This window comes from Sapajus apella, unplaced genomic scaffold (assembly GCF_009761245.1).
Source record: "Sapajus apella isolate SASKATOON/1434 unplaced genomic scaffold, GSC_monkey_1.0 scaffold15, whole genome shotgun sequence".
Taxonomy (NCBI): Eukaryota; Metazoa; Chordata; class Mammalia; order Primates; family Cebidae; genus Sapajus; species Sapajus apella.
Window position 1 is genome coordinate 28,271,810 of NW_022436955.1, and position 13,579 is coordinate 28,285,388.

Here is a 13,579-nt window from a genome sequence, read left to right on the forward strand (position 1 = left end):
TGGCCCCTGGAGAAAACCTATGGTGCAGCCTCCAGTTTTCCTGCCCCTGGGAACTCCAGAGGGAGGCAGGGAGCAATTGTGACCCAAGAGAGACCTTTGACTCAGCCTAAATAAGGCTCTGAGCCCAACAGCCTGGGCTGGAATCCCAGGCCCGCCACGCACTTGCTCTGTGGCCTGGAACAAGTCACTTAACCTCACTGTGCCTTGGTTTCCTTCTCTGCGAAAGTATTGAACTCCAGCTCTTCCCTCCTGGGGTGCTGGGGAGATGGGGTGAGAAACACAGACCAGGGATGGCGTGCGGTAAGAACTGGGGAGGCGCAAGCCGTCTCTGGCACAGGCTGGCTTTACACATTTGAAAAATGCCTTAAAAGGGGGTCCTGGCAGCTTTTCAGTGCTAAGGTGTTGGGATCTGGGGACCCTGACAGCGTTTAGAGGAGTGTTGGTGGAAGTGGGGTCGTGGGGGTGTCTGGGGGCTTACAGCCAGCCAGGGCAAAGGGACTGGGTGGAAGGGCATCTTGTAGCTCGCTTCTGCAGCATCGCTGGGATTCTGGAATTCTCTAGACTCTCTGTGCACAGGAGGGGCTGGGACAGCCACGTTTGCCGCTTCACACAGCACGCATCTTCCTCCCTGACCTGTCAGGGACTCAAGCCAGCCTTGGAAGAGGACCAGGGCCTCACGTGGTGGGTCCCTCTGATGGTTGTTTTTGGTCTGTCCTCAGGGGGAACTGGATTGGAGAAGCTCCCTATAAGAATGGCCGGCCCTGCTCTGAGTGCCCGCCCAGCTACGGCGGCGGCTGCAGGAACAACTTGTGTTACCGAGGTAGGAAACTTACTCCCAACACTTTCACGAAGAATTTGTCCTCAGTCTGAGTCATGCAACAGCGTTAGGGAATTAAAGAAGTCAAAGTCAGCCCTACCCTGCCTTACAAGACACTGTCAGCACATTCCTCTCGGCTCCGTGATGAGCTGAGCCTCACCTCGAGGGTCTGGGCTTATTCCAGGCCCCTGGAAAGCCCCACGACTCCAAGACGTGGCTTCTCTTGGGCATCTCCTGTGCCTGGCTCTGCGGATGCTGCACACGGCATTAAACGCAGACGCACTGCTCACCCTTGTTAGCGTTCATAGTTTTATATCAAATAGGCTGGGGGCCAGGCGCAGTGGCTCACGTCTGTAATACCAGTACTTTGGGAGGCCAAGGCAGGTGGATCACCTGAGGTCGGGAGTTCAAGACCAGCCTGACCAATATGATGAAACCCTGTCTCTACTAAAAATACAAAAAAAAAATTAGCCGGGCATGGTAGCATATGCTTGTAATCCCAGCTACTCAGGGGGCTGAGGCAGAAGTTGCAGTGAGCTGAGATCATGCCATTGCCCTCCAGCCTGGGCAACAAGAGGGAAACTCTGTCTCAAAATAGTAATAATAAGAATTGTAATATTTACTGTGTGCCCAAGCTTTCTGGCTGGATGGGCCACAAAGCACTCAGTTTGTGATAGGCAGTTCAGGTGGCACGGTCACTTGACGACCCATAGCCAAACATTCAGTTTCCACCAAAGCCCAGTAATAGGCCAAGCGCTGTCTCTCAAAAGGAGAGTCGTTATCGGCAGAAGACGGCAGGGCCTTGCTCTAAAATCCCAGAGGCCCTGCTGTGATTTTCCTGTGGCGGCTGCCAAAGGGTCCACACAGCATCCCTGCCTGCCGCTGACACCTCAGGCACCATTGGGTCTGCTGGGTCCTATGGCCGAAGTGTCAGAGCAGCTCACACAGCAGCCTGGGCCTGTTGCAGAGCCTTGTCCTGCCCTGGACCCCACTCAGAACTGCAGCCTTTTGGGTCACTCGATAAATGAGCCAGAGTAACATACCCAGATGAGGAATGTGTTGCCTCCAAAATCCAAATAGGCCCACTAGGCGTCGTGCCTCTTTCTTGATTGTAGCAGGCAGAGTGCAGTAACTTAGCTTCACCTTAGAAGGAGTATCTTGACAGCCCTCATGCCACTGGAACCCTAGAAATTTTATCAAGGTAGAAGTTTCCTGAATTTCAGTCAAATTTATTTCCCATCCTCTGGCACGCAGATGGCTCACCAGTAAGTCCAGCGTGTTTGCTACTTCTTGCTCACTGGATCCAATCAGCATAATGTCAGCCGTGCAGTGGACCAGTGTGATATCTTGCAGAAGTGAACGCTGTCAGGTTCTCTCTGAATCAGATTATGACACAAAGCCAGAGGGCTGACATACCCCTGAGGTAGCACAGTAAAGGTGTATTGCTGGCCTTGCAGCTGAAGGCAGATGCGTCTGGTGGGCCTCATGGACAGGAATGGAGAAAAAGGCATTTGCCAAGTCAGTGGCTGCATACCAGGTGCCAGGAGAGGGGTTAATTTGCTCAAGTAATGAAACCCCATGTTGTACAGCAGCTGCAACCGGAGTCACCACTTGGTTAAGCTTATGACCATCCACTGTCATTCTCCAAGATCCATCTGTCTTCTGCTCGGGCCAAATGGGAGAGCTGAATGGGGTTGTGGTGGGAATCGTCACCCCTGTGTCTTTCACGTCCTTGATGGTGGCACTAATCTGTGCAATCCCTCCAGCGATGTGATAGTGTTTTGGATTTACAATTTTTCTGGGGAGAGGCAGCTCTAATGGCTTCTGTTTGGCCTTTCCCACCATAATGGCCCTCACCTCACCAGTCAGGGAGCCCATGTGGGCCTTCTGCCAGCTGCTAAGTATGTCTATGCCAATTATGCATCCTGGCACTGGGGAAATGACCACAGGGTGAGTCCAGGGACCCACTGTAAGTGAGACCTGAACAAAAACTCCATTAATTACTAACCTCCGTAAGCCCTTACTTTAACTAGAGGACCACAATGACATTTCGGGTCCCCTGGAACCAATATCAGCTCAGAGCCAGTGTCCAATAGTCCCCAAAATATCTGATCATTTCCCTTTCCTGAGTGCACAGACACCCCGATGAAAGGCAGAGGTCTCCTTGGGGGAGGATGGGAGAAAGATTAACAGCATAAATTTTTGGTAGCATAGTGGGGTCCTTCCTCAAGGGGACCCAGCCTCCCCTTCATTCAAGGGGTTTTGGGTCTGTAAACTGGCTCAAGTCTGGAACTTGATAGGCCATGATTCTTTGTTTTAATAATTCAAATTAGTCTTTGGTCCACTGGACCTAGAAGTTTTCTGCTTATGTAAATTAAGTGGGAATGCAGTAGGCTTCCTATGCATTTCACTTCTAGGAGCACCACAATTAATTAGCCAATGCCACAACTCTACACGAGTTAAACTATTCTGACTGCTGCTTTGCGTCTGCTGTCCATTATGGTAGCTATACCCCCCTTGCCGTTGACAATTGAGTGCTGCCACTTGGCCCTTACCACCTTGGGATTCAATTATTCCCACCATTGTATTTAAATTTTGTAGTTGAGTGACTGCGGTTCCCACCGTTAGATCTGACATACAGAGAAGAGCAACTACAGGGCTCTTCACAGATGCAGGTGCTGCCTTTACAAATCTGTTTCATAAGCCATTAATCAGGAGTATATATTCTGGACTCTCCCCGCTGGGATGCATAGGCCCAAAGTGACTCGTCCACTCCACCATCCCAATCTCCCTAAGCCTTTGATTCCCTTCCTCTACCGTAAACCAAGGGAGATCAGGCACTTCGTTTGCTCACAGTGGTTCACCTTTTAATCCACATTTCAGCTATCCAGCAAATAAAGCAAATAAAAAAAGTGAGGAACCTTTTGTGACTCTCTTAGCTGCAGCATTAAATGCAGAGTCCCTGTTTAGTGCCCAAATCAATACATTCAGCCTGATCCAACTCTGTGTTCCTTCCGCCATTGTCCCCTACCCTTAATATCCATTCCCATGCCTGTTCTCCAGAGTTCTGCTTATGTACATTAGAAAACTCAAGCTGTCATTTTCGAGTGTAGCACACCTCCTCACATGTCCCCCTCTGAACCTCACCTCTAGGTGCCCACCAGGACTTTACTTACAGGTCTAGAAACAAACATGGATGTTGGGGGTGGCCCCTGAGCAGAATCAACGTTATCTTGCCGGGCCTCAGCCTCAGGGGAGGCCATCACTGTTGCCTCAGGCAGTGCAGGGTTTATCCCCTCAGACAAACATGGAAACGCTGATGGCGGCCTGTGTCAGGGAGGGGATGTTGCCACTACTGGGGCTGGGGGTTGTTTCTTCCGGCAAAAAAAGGTTTGTCAGCAGGTACAAGCTCAGTGTCCCCAGCTTCAACAGGGTCCTCCCACATGTCCCCATTCTAAGTTGCAGGCTCCCATTCTTTTCCAGTCGGGCCCTCACATTAATAGTAGACACCTGGCGAGGCTGTGCATCCACCTTGGCTGCAGGCCAACCGCTTGCTTGAGAAGAACCTGTTTGTTTTCCCACAATTTCAGCTCTTCCTCTACAGGAGATAAGACTTACTCGGGACGATCTTGGCAGATTTGAGGCTCAGTATCTGCTTCTGAAGCCGGGAGTTAGGATCCCTTCATCATTTTCTTTCATCACTTTGTCCACTGAACCGAGGAGCAACTAACCAGCTTCATTATGTTCCTTGGTTCTCCATATATGGTCAAAGGTCTCAGGTATAGAGTCACTAAACTCCTTGCCTCTCATGAGCACTGAATCAGGAGTGTCAAATACATTTATTTTGTATGACTCTCCATACTATTAGCAGTAGGGTCCTTAGCATTTTGGGGTCTAATCATATTAAGCAGCCAATTCCAGAAACCCTAAAACCAATGAAAGAACTCCATCTTTAATATTCTGTTCCTCTAGGACTACTCCTGGCACCAAAATCTGTATTAGCCAGGGTTCTCAAGAGGAACAGAATAGGATAGATACATAGATAAAAGGGAGTTTATTAAGGAGTTTAAACTCACTCAGTGACAAGGTTCCGCAATAGCTGTCTGCAAGCCAAGGAGCAAGGAAGCCAGTCCAGGTCGCAAAGCTGAAGAGCTTGGAGTTCGATATTCGAGGACAGGAGGCATCCAGCACGGGAGAGAGGTGTAGGCTGGGAGGCTAAGCCAGTCCTGCCTCTTCACAGTTTTCTGCCTGCTTTACATCCTGGCCACTCTGGGAGCTGATTAGACGGTGCCCACCCAGATTGAGGGCGGGTCTGCCTTTCCCAGTCCACAGACTCAAATGTTAATCTCCTTTGGCAGCCCCCCTCACAGACACACCCACAATCAATACTGTGCATCCTTCAATCCAATCAAGCTGACACTCAGTATTAACTATCACAGGCCAGGAGTTCAAGATCAGCCGGGAGTACATAGCAAGAACCCATCTCTACAAAAAGTAAAATAGAAAATTAGCCAGGTGTGGTCATGCACACCTGTGGTCCAGGCTATGGCCTAGGAGGCTGAGGTGGGAGGATCGCTTGAGCCCAGAAGTTTGAGACTTCAGTGAGCCATGATGGTACCACTGCACTCCAGCCTGGGCCACACAGCCAGACCCCAATGCTAAAAACAAAAAAACAAAAAAAAAAAGCAATAAAGCAGACATTCGAACAAGAAAGCAAAAGCAAACAACGTGATATTCCAAATGAGCTCACTAGCGGGAAGCACCTGCAAACAGGATGGCTGGGCAGGATCATTCCTCCCGGGCTGTGTGGCCCTTCCTCCTGTGTCCTTGCCCCACTGGCCTTCCCATCAGGCATGTCTTGCTCGTGCTCCCCCAACTGTGCTAAAGGTTTCTGTCCCCGACTCCTACAGCCGTCAGAACTGGAGCTGTTGGAGGCAGTGTGATTTTCTACCTAGGTCACCTTTTTTGTTGTTGTTTGTTTGTTTGAGACATGGCCTCCCTTTGTTGCCCAGGCTGGAGTGCAGGGTGCAGTCTCGGCTCACTGCAGCCTCTACCTCCCGGGCTCAAGCGATCCTCCTGTCTCAGCCTCCCGAGTAGCCGGGACTACAGGCACATGCCACCACAGCTAATTTTTTAAGTTTCTTATAGAGATGGGATCTCACTATATTGCCCGGGCTGGTCTCAAACTCCCAGCTTAAGCAATCCTTCCTCCTCAGCCTCACAAAGTGCTGGAATTACAGGCATGCGCCATCATGCCCACCCACCATTTCTTTATTGGTTTCCAGTCAGGATGTGTCCATTTCTTCTGCTACTATAAATAACACAAGTTTCTCATGTTTTGGGTTATTTCCTCGGGCTTCCAGAAGTTTTGTCCCCAGTGTGGCGTGGCTGGGCTGGGGCTGACCACAAGCCCAGGCTTGTTTTTTTGCGTGGCTCCATCAGCAGCTTTGTTGTGACCTAGGGGCCTTATAGAGGTTTGAGTTGGCTCCGCTAGCAGGAGAGGGTGGGATAGACGCAGGACCAGGCTGGCGGGCTCCAGAGTGAAGAACAGGTGGGCTCGATCAGGGGTCCCAGACCCTCTCAGGAGCCAGGCTCTCTTGTCCCAGCCAGCTGTTCATGGCTGACTCTGCCCGCTGGGGACGGGTCCTCAGCGGGGATAGGGACAGAAGAAGCAGCGATCTGGACACTAAGACAGACCATCTGGATCTTTTCTGCAAAATCTGCTATGACAAATCAGTTTGTGCCAGGTCCTCTGGGTCATGTGCCATGTGTGGCAGTCGTGGTGTGACCCCCGCCTCCGGGGAGCCTTCCTGGACTTCACAGACAGTGCACCTGCCTATATTCAGCACCCTCCAGACTCCTTGGGAACCTTGATCGTCCTGTTGCCTCAGCTGTCCGCTCACTCCGGGGTCTCCAGGGGCACATGGCATGGGTGCCCTATGCATTGTTTAAATAAATATGCCAATAGTCACAGAGGGGCATTTTCAAAGAACAAATATACACAGGGACCTTAGATGCCAGTTTACCCCTGCCAACATAGCTCTGTGTGCTGATTTTTTAAATTTTTGGTGGGAATATTCAACTTCCCTTGGCAGGCATCCCAATTTTCATAGCTACTTATGCATCCTGTCTCCTCTGAAGCGGCTTATCAGCAGAAGCCACTTACCAGGTGCATATCCAGGGGCCTGGTGAGGTCTTGACCTCTCACAGAGATCAAGCAGGCATAAGGATATTAAAGAGGTTTCTCCCCTCCCACTCCTGCCTGCGTGGTGATAGAAGGCACAGGCTTCCGGGAAAAGTGGTTTGACTCCCATCTCCGCTAGTCCCCAGCTGTGTGAGCCTGGGCAGCCTTGCCCTTTCCGGGCCTCCTCCTCCTTCTGTGAAGTGCAGCCAGTCATGCCTCTGAAGGCAATGGGAGGTTGACGGGAGAAAAGGCAGGGAGGGCCCAGCCGGCCTCTGGCCCGTGCTTAGTGAACATTAGCATTGTTTTAGAACCAGGTGGGAATCTGCAGAGTGACATAATCAGTGCCCTGGGCCCTGAGACCCCCAGCCCGGAGCGGGATGGAGCATAGAATAACTTTGCTGTGACCTCTGCACGGAATTTCCCCAGGCCCGTGCTGCTCCCTACGAGGTACCTTAATTAGGAGGTACTCAGATCCAGCCCATCCTGTGGGTAAAACCTTCCCCTTTTCGTGTGTGGGTGTGAGGGCCAGGACTGTCTGTCTGCCCATTTTCTTAAATAGAGAGCCCTCAAATGCTTTAGACCGCTTTACCAAACTCTCTTCGGCTAAATAAAGCTGCGATTATGAGGTCTAAACATGCTAAGGCCAGTGGAAGAAAACCCGGCTTATTCTCCAGCCAGCTGCCACTCAGTGAGGGCAAGCCTGAATGGCCTCATTGACGGGAAGAACAGACATGCGCCTTTGCAAACCTGGTGTCTTCCTGAAGCTTCCACCGATAGCTTCTGCTAGTAGAGGTGCTTCCAGAGTTCCCATCTTGAATGTCCTTAAGCTCATCTGCTGGACGTACACTCTTTTCTTTAGGTGACAGGATTCTCTGGGGGGTTTGGTAATTCATGCATTTGACGAATTTTGTTGAGCAGCTGCTGGGTGCCCGGTGTAAAGCAGGCTGGGCCCTGGCGTCTGGAAGTTTGCAGCTGGTGGATGAGGTGGGTGATGGGGAAATGACAGCCATAAGCAAGCTGCTGGGGAGCAGTACAGGGCGACCCATGAACACGTCCAACATTAGAACTGGGGCTCAGAATGGCTTCCCACCTTCTGACCTAAAGCCGTCCCTTCCCCTGTGGGATAGGACCAGCCTGGGTTGGTGGTTGTAGGTAGTGAGATTGGCCAGTGAAGCAGCTACAGGGTGCCCTGGCCGGGGAAGTCACCAGGGAGTCACTCATTTGTCCCTCATTTGGGTGTTGGGTGTTATGTAGACACAAAATACTTGGTCTGTCCTTTAGCAAAGAAAGCTTATGTATTTTAAGAAGTGGAAATAAGACTTAGGAATTGAGGAACACTTGATGGAACTTGGATTTTTTTTTTTTTTTTTTTTTTTGAGACGGAGTTTTACTCTGTCACCCAAGCTGGAGTGCAGTGGCGTGATCTCGGCTCACTGCAACCTCCGCCTCCCTGGTTCAAGCAGTTCTCCTGCTGCAGCCTCCCGAGTAGTTTACAGGTACCCACCAGCATGCCCAGCGAATTTTTGTGTTTTTAGTAGAGATGAGGTTTCACCATTTGCCCAGGTTGGTCTCGAACTCCTGATCTCAGGCATTCCTCTGGCCTTGGCCTCCCAAAGTGCTGGGATTACAGGTATGAGCCACCACGCCTGGCCCTGAAACTTGGACTTTAATCCAAAATCACTAAGAGAACTGCGAGGGTGCTCTAGTTACTCTCCTTGAAATTGTTTTCCCCCAAACACATCTATTACCTTTTTCGTTTGGGGAGCTTGGGGGCCACAGATTTCCAACTCTGGTCCAGAGACATCTGTTGCAGCATGGGAGGTGCCTGCCGTAAATAACGGTGTGAAGGGGGCCAGCAGAGACGCTCATGAATTTGTCCTTGATCAGGCAGCTCAGGCAAATGAAAATAGCAGTTAGTTTATTTGCTTTAGCTGAAATTTACAGATGGGTCTCCTGGTGGTCTAATTGCAGATGCTGGTCAGGAGTTTCTAGTTGTCTTTTGGGGTGAAAACTGGAAGATAAGCTAACTGAGGTTTAATAAGTGCAAACTGTTTGGTTAATTAAAATGTTTAAAACATGGGTCATGGTCATAGTTGGAGAAATAGTAATATACAGTGTTCTTGAGTGAGGAAAAGATGGGGACCTGCTGAACTAGATTTTTTAAAAAGCAGGAGTTGGGCCTTTGGATAGTTCTACATGTTGAGTCTGACATTATTGGGCAGCAAAACTCCAATACAGAAGATCGATTGAGCTGGTTAAGTGGCCCTGACTCACAGAGGGAGAGAAGGGATGGACATAAGTGTGCTGGTATGAGGGGCAGTTGGGTTCTCAGGGCACTGACGGTGGCCTTTGTGCGTCGTGATGAGGAAGACCCTCTCCGCCAGTGTAAGCCTGAGGGCACGGGACCGCCCGGGAGACCACTACGGCTTTGGGCCAGTGGTCGAGGCAGTTTCTTCTTCTTCTTCTTTTTTTTTTTTTTTTTTTTTTTTTGAGATTGAGCTTTGCTTTTGCCACCAGTGCAATGTCGTGATCTCGGCTCACTGCAACCTCCACCTCCTGGGTTCAAGCAAATCTCTTTCCTCAGACCCCCCAGGTACCCAGGATTACAGGCACCTGCCACCATGCCCAGCTAATTTTTGTATTTTTAGTAGGGACAGGATTTTGCCATGTTGGCCAGGCTGATCTCAAACTCCTGACCTCAGGTGATCCTCCAACCTCAGCCTACCAAAGTGCTGGGATTAGAGGCATGAGTCACCACGCCGGGCCTAAGGCAGCTTCTTGAAGCTGCTTCCTGGGGCAGAGGGTCAGGTAGAGGAGGAGATGGGACAAGAAACCATTATGATAACCCAGGTGTGGGCATGGGGCCTAGTAACCTCTGGGCAGCCTGGCTGATCGTGGGTCCAAAGCAAACACAGTGAGCAGAAAACGTCCCCGTCTCATCTGGGCTGGTAGAATTCCACCTGGCCAGTTCTGTTCTGAAATGTAACTTTGTCTTTGCCACTGAAATGATTCTTTGTAAAACCAAACCTCAAACAAGTTTAGTTTTCAAATGGCTTTTTTTCCCCCAAAGTGCGTTTTTGTTGAATCCCAGTGTGTGATTTCTCTTTTCCTTCCTCTCCTCTATTAAGAAGAGACCCACACCTCAAAACCTGAAACAGACGAGATGAACGAGGTGGAAACGGCTCCCATTCCTGAAGAAAACCATGTCTGGCTCCAGCCGAGGGTGAACAGACCCACCAAGCCCAAGAAAGCCTCCGCGGTCACCTACATGAGTGAGTCCCGGCCATCATCCGCTGCTGCCTCCCTCCCAGCCACCTCCAAAGGGCACGGGTGCAGGGAGGAGGGGAGCTAGTGGATTTAGGTCTCCAAGTCCACAAACGGAACAGGGGACGGCGAAGCTCATGGGAGCACATTTTTCAAAAGGGATATTTTAAAGTCATTTCAAAAGCAAGCATTATAGGAGTCGCGCTTGGGTGGCATTGTTTTCCCCCAGGCAGGTATTTTAAGGTTAGACCTTCCCTGGTCCTTTCACAAGGGCTCTGGGCTGAAGTCGGTTTCCTCTGGGAAGTGCTGGCCCTGCTGAGGGCGGTGTCCATCCTGGCTCTGGCAGGCTCCACTCATTCCTTACCGGGTCTCGGCTGTGGGACTCAGTGGGCTCATCCATGAAGTGGGGGCAGTGATGCCGCATCAGGGTTGCCCAGAGGGTAAGTTGAAGCAACGTGAGTCACCCGGGGCCAGCTGAGGCCTCCCTGTACATGGAGATCACTGCAGAGTTGCCTGTCATTCCCCGAGAGATATTTCCCCCTCCCTGAGACTTCTGGGAATCCCCCAAATATCGACTATTCCCCTGCTTGCCTCTGGCCTTTGGGCTCCCCGGGCGCCTCAGCTCGTCCAGCTTCTGTTCCTGCGGCCTTCACTTCCCCGTCCAATTCCCCAGACACTACTGCGGGGCCTCGTTCGCAGCCCCCCTTTCTGCAGGCCCGGGCCGCGGAGGGGCGTTTTCACTCCAGCGTGGCTGGAGGCCTGGGCTGGATGCCCTTGGCTCTCTCCGTTTGCCCCCCAAGCCTCAAAGGCCCTCCACCTGGCCCCTGTTTGAGGAGCAGCCTCACACTCACCTCCTCAGAACCCTCTTTTCATAACTACCCTCTCCCCGGCCCCACCAGTGTCTCTCTGTCCTCTTCAAATGTCTTTGCCTGTGATATTGAATCATCCTGTAGCTTGCTTTCACCAGGAGATGTCCTGAGACCCTTGTCTGTCCAGGAGTTCAAAATGGCGCCATTGTTTCTCTTAATAACATACAACGTTTAAGTCCCTTTTCAGACCATAACAGGACTCCGAGACTCTGATATGTCCCCATAAAATAAAGCAAAAAGCTTTGCAAAAGGCCTGTTGGCAGTGGAGGAGATGACTCCGGTGAGCCTGGCTGGGTGTCCTGCCCCACAGGCTCGGAGCGGGGTCCTCTCTACCCCTCATCAGTCCTGCCCTGCAGAGCCCTGTGGGACCGCAGGCGCATAGTGTGTGCACGCACCCTCCAAGGCCAGGTTCACTTTCTCACTCAGTGCTCACAAAAGCCCTTGAAGGCAGGTTATTGCCACTGTCCCGCTTGTTCATATGCAGGAAATGAACCTCAGACAGGGGAAGTAACTTGTCCATGGTCACGCTGCTACTGTAAAGCGGTAGACCTGGGGTCTGAGCCCTGAGCCCCCAGTGGAAGCCTGCAACCATCAGGCAGGGCCCTTGCTCTTAGGATAGCAGGGATTGGATTACAGAATGTTCCGGTATGTCCCTCAGCATGGGGAAAGGTCTTCTTACCCTCCCGCTTTTGTGCCGTGATGTGTATTTCTGCATTTCTCTCCTAGCACAAGTCGTCGGATGTGACACCAAGATGAAGGACAGGTGCAAAGGGTCCACGTGTAACAGGTGAGCCGGGGCTGGGCTGGGCTGTCCTGCCGTTGCTAATTTATCAAGCTGCTCTCAGCAGGCAGAGCAGGAGTTAGGGCTGGGCAGTGTCCGGGTACGTGTTGGCCTCAGGCATTGGCAGATCCTGTGGGACCGCTGCTGGATCTGAGCAGGGCTGCTCCCAGTGGGCCCCACCGGACAGATGGGCCACCGGTGTGTCCTCTATGGTAGGTGAATAAATCCATCTAGCTGATGCAGTCATTCACATGATGAACGCTGTCTGCCAAAAAGAACGAGTTTGGGCCGGGCCTGGTGGCGCACCCCTGTAATCCCAGCAGTTTGAGAGTCCAAGGTGGGCAGATCATGAGGTCGAGAGATCGAGACCATCCTGTTCAACATGATGAAGCCCCATCTCTACTAAAAATATAAAAATTAGCTGGGCTTGGTGGTGCATGCCTGTAGTCCCAGCTACTCGGGAGGTTGAGGCAGGAGACGCGCTTGAACCTGGGAGGTGGAGGTTGCAGTGAGCCGAGATCGCACCACTGCACTCCAGCCTGGTGACAGAGCAAGACTCCATCTCAAAAAAAACAAACAGAAGAACGAGTTTGGTTTGGCTGTGTGACTGCAGGCCGCTGTCTCCGGTAGTAAGCAGCCAACAGGTGCAGCCGCCACTCGCACGCCCTCAGGGTGGAGGCGGGAGAACCGTGCCATTGGGAGAGGCGGCCTTGCTTGTCTTCCTACAGATTCTGGCGTCAGTTTGCTGAAAGCTGAATTGAGTTATTTAAAGCCCACGTTAAAAAGAGAAGGTGGAATCTGCGGTTTTATATCACAAGGATTTGGAATTTGCTTGCCAGGAGAACACTTTAGTTAGGTGTCGGCAGGATGGTGATGAGACGGAGTGGAGCAGCCGGGATGAGGTGGCTCACTGCGCTCATGTGTGTTGCCGTGGTGACAGGAGCCTGATGGATCAACAGTCAGCGGTGGAGTCACCGTGCCTAAAACCTCGAGCTCAGGGTTAGGGTGCCTTTGGTGTGTCTCTGTGCTGGGTGAATCGGGAGGAAGCAGGCATCGCCTGGCAGAGGCATCCACCGTGTGCACTGCCACGTCCGGGGCTGCTGAGGAGCTGAAGCTGTCCTTTCGTGGTGATGCGTCTTTCTGAACGCTCAACACATCTTGAGAGCGTCACACCTTAGTAGTACTGAGTTGAAAAAAGTGAACGGGTATTGGAGAACGTTCCTTACCAGACAACATCGAGGCAGTTCCAGAGTTGGGCTGGGCGGGGCACTCCCCGTGCAGGGAGAAGGCTGTTAGGGGCCGCCCGTCAAGAAATGTCACTCAGCCCCAATCTGCAACTGTGGGACCATCCCCAGTCTTGCTGTAGAAGCCGCCCCACAGTCTGGCATGCCTCTTTTCTGTACATGGTGCTTTTACAAAAATAATAGTCAGTGGGCTTTTTTATTTCTGACTTGAAGCGGTATCCATGCTCATTAGTAATGATTCGGGAAAGCAAGTAACAACAACAAAAAAGTAGAAAGAAAATAATACGCACCGGAACCTCATCAAGACCAGCAGCAATTGGGCGTGTCTCCTTCCAGTCCTTTTTTCTGTGTACAGATGAGGCTAATGCTGTTTATGTATTGTTTATGTATTTTCTGGTCTTTTTTTTTTTTTTTTTTTTT

At 51.4% G+C, this 13,579-nt stretch overlaps 1 protein-coding gene across 2 annotated transcripts in view; it reads left to right on the forward strand.

Moving 5' to 3' along the window:
- Window positions 1-13,579, forward strand: part of CRISPLD2 (cysteine rich secretory protein LCCL domain containing 2) — a 117,973-nt gene that overhangs the window by 38,077 nt on the left and 66,317 nt on the right. For both annotated transcript variants that reach the window (XM_032284588.1, XM_032284586.1), the window contains exons 6-8: window positions 720-820; window positions 10,130-10,273; window positions 11,861-11,921. In XM_032284588.1, coding sequence (XP_032140479.1) covers window positions 720-820; window positions 10,130-10,273; window positions 11,861-11,921 — 306 coding nt within the window. The remainder of the gene's footprint in view (window positions 1-719; window positions 821-10,129; window positions 10,274-11,860; window positions 11,922-13,579) is intronic.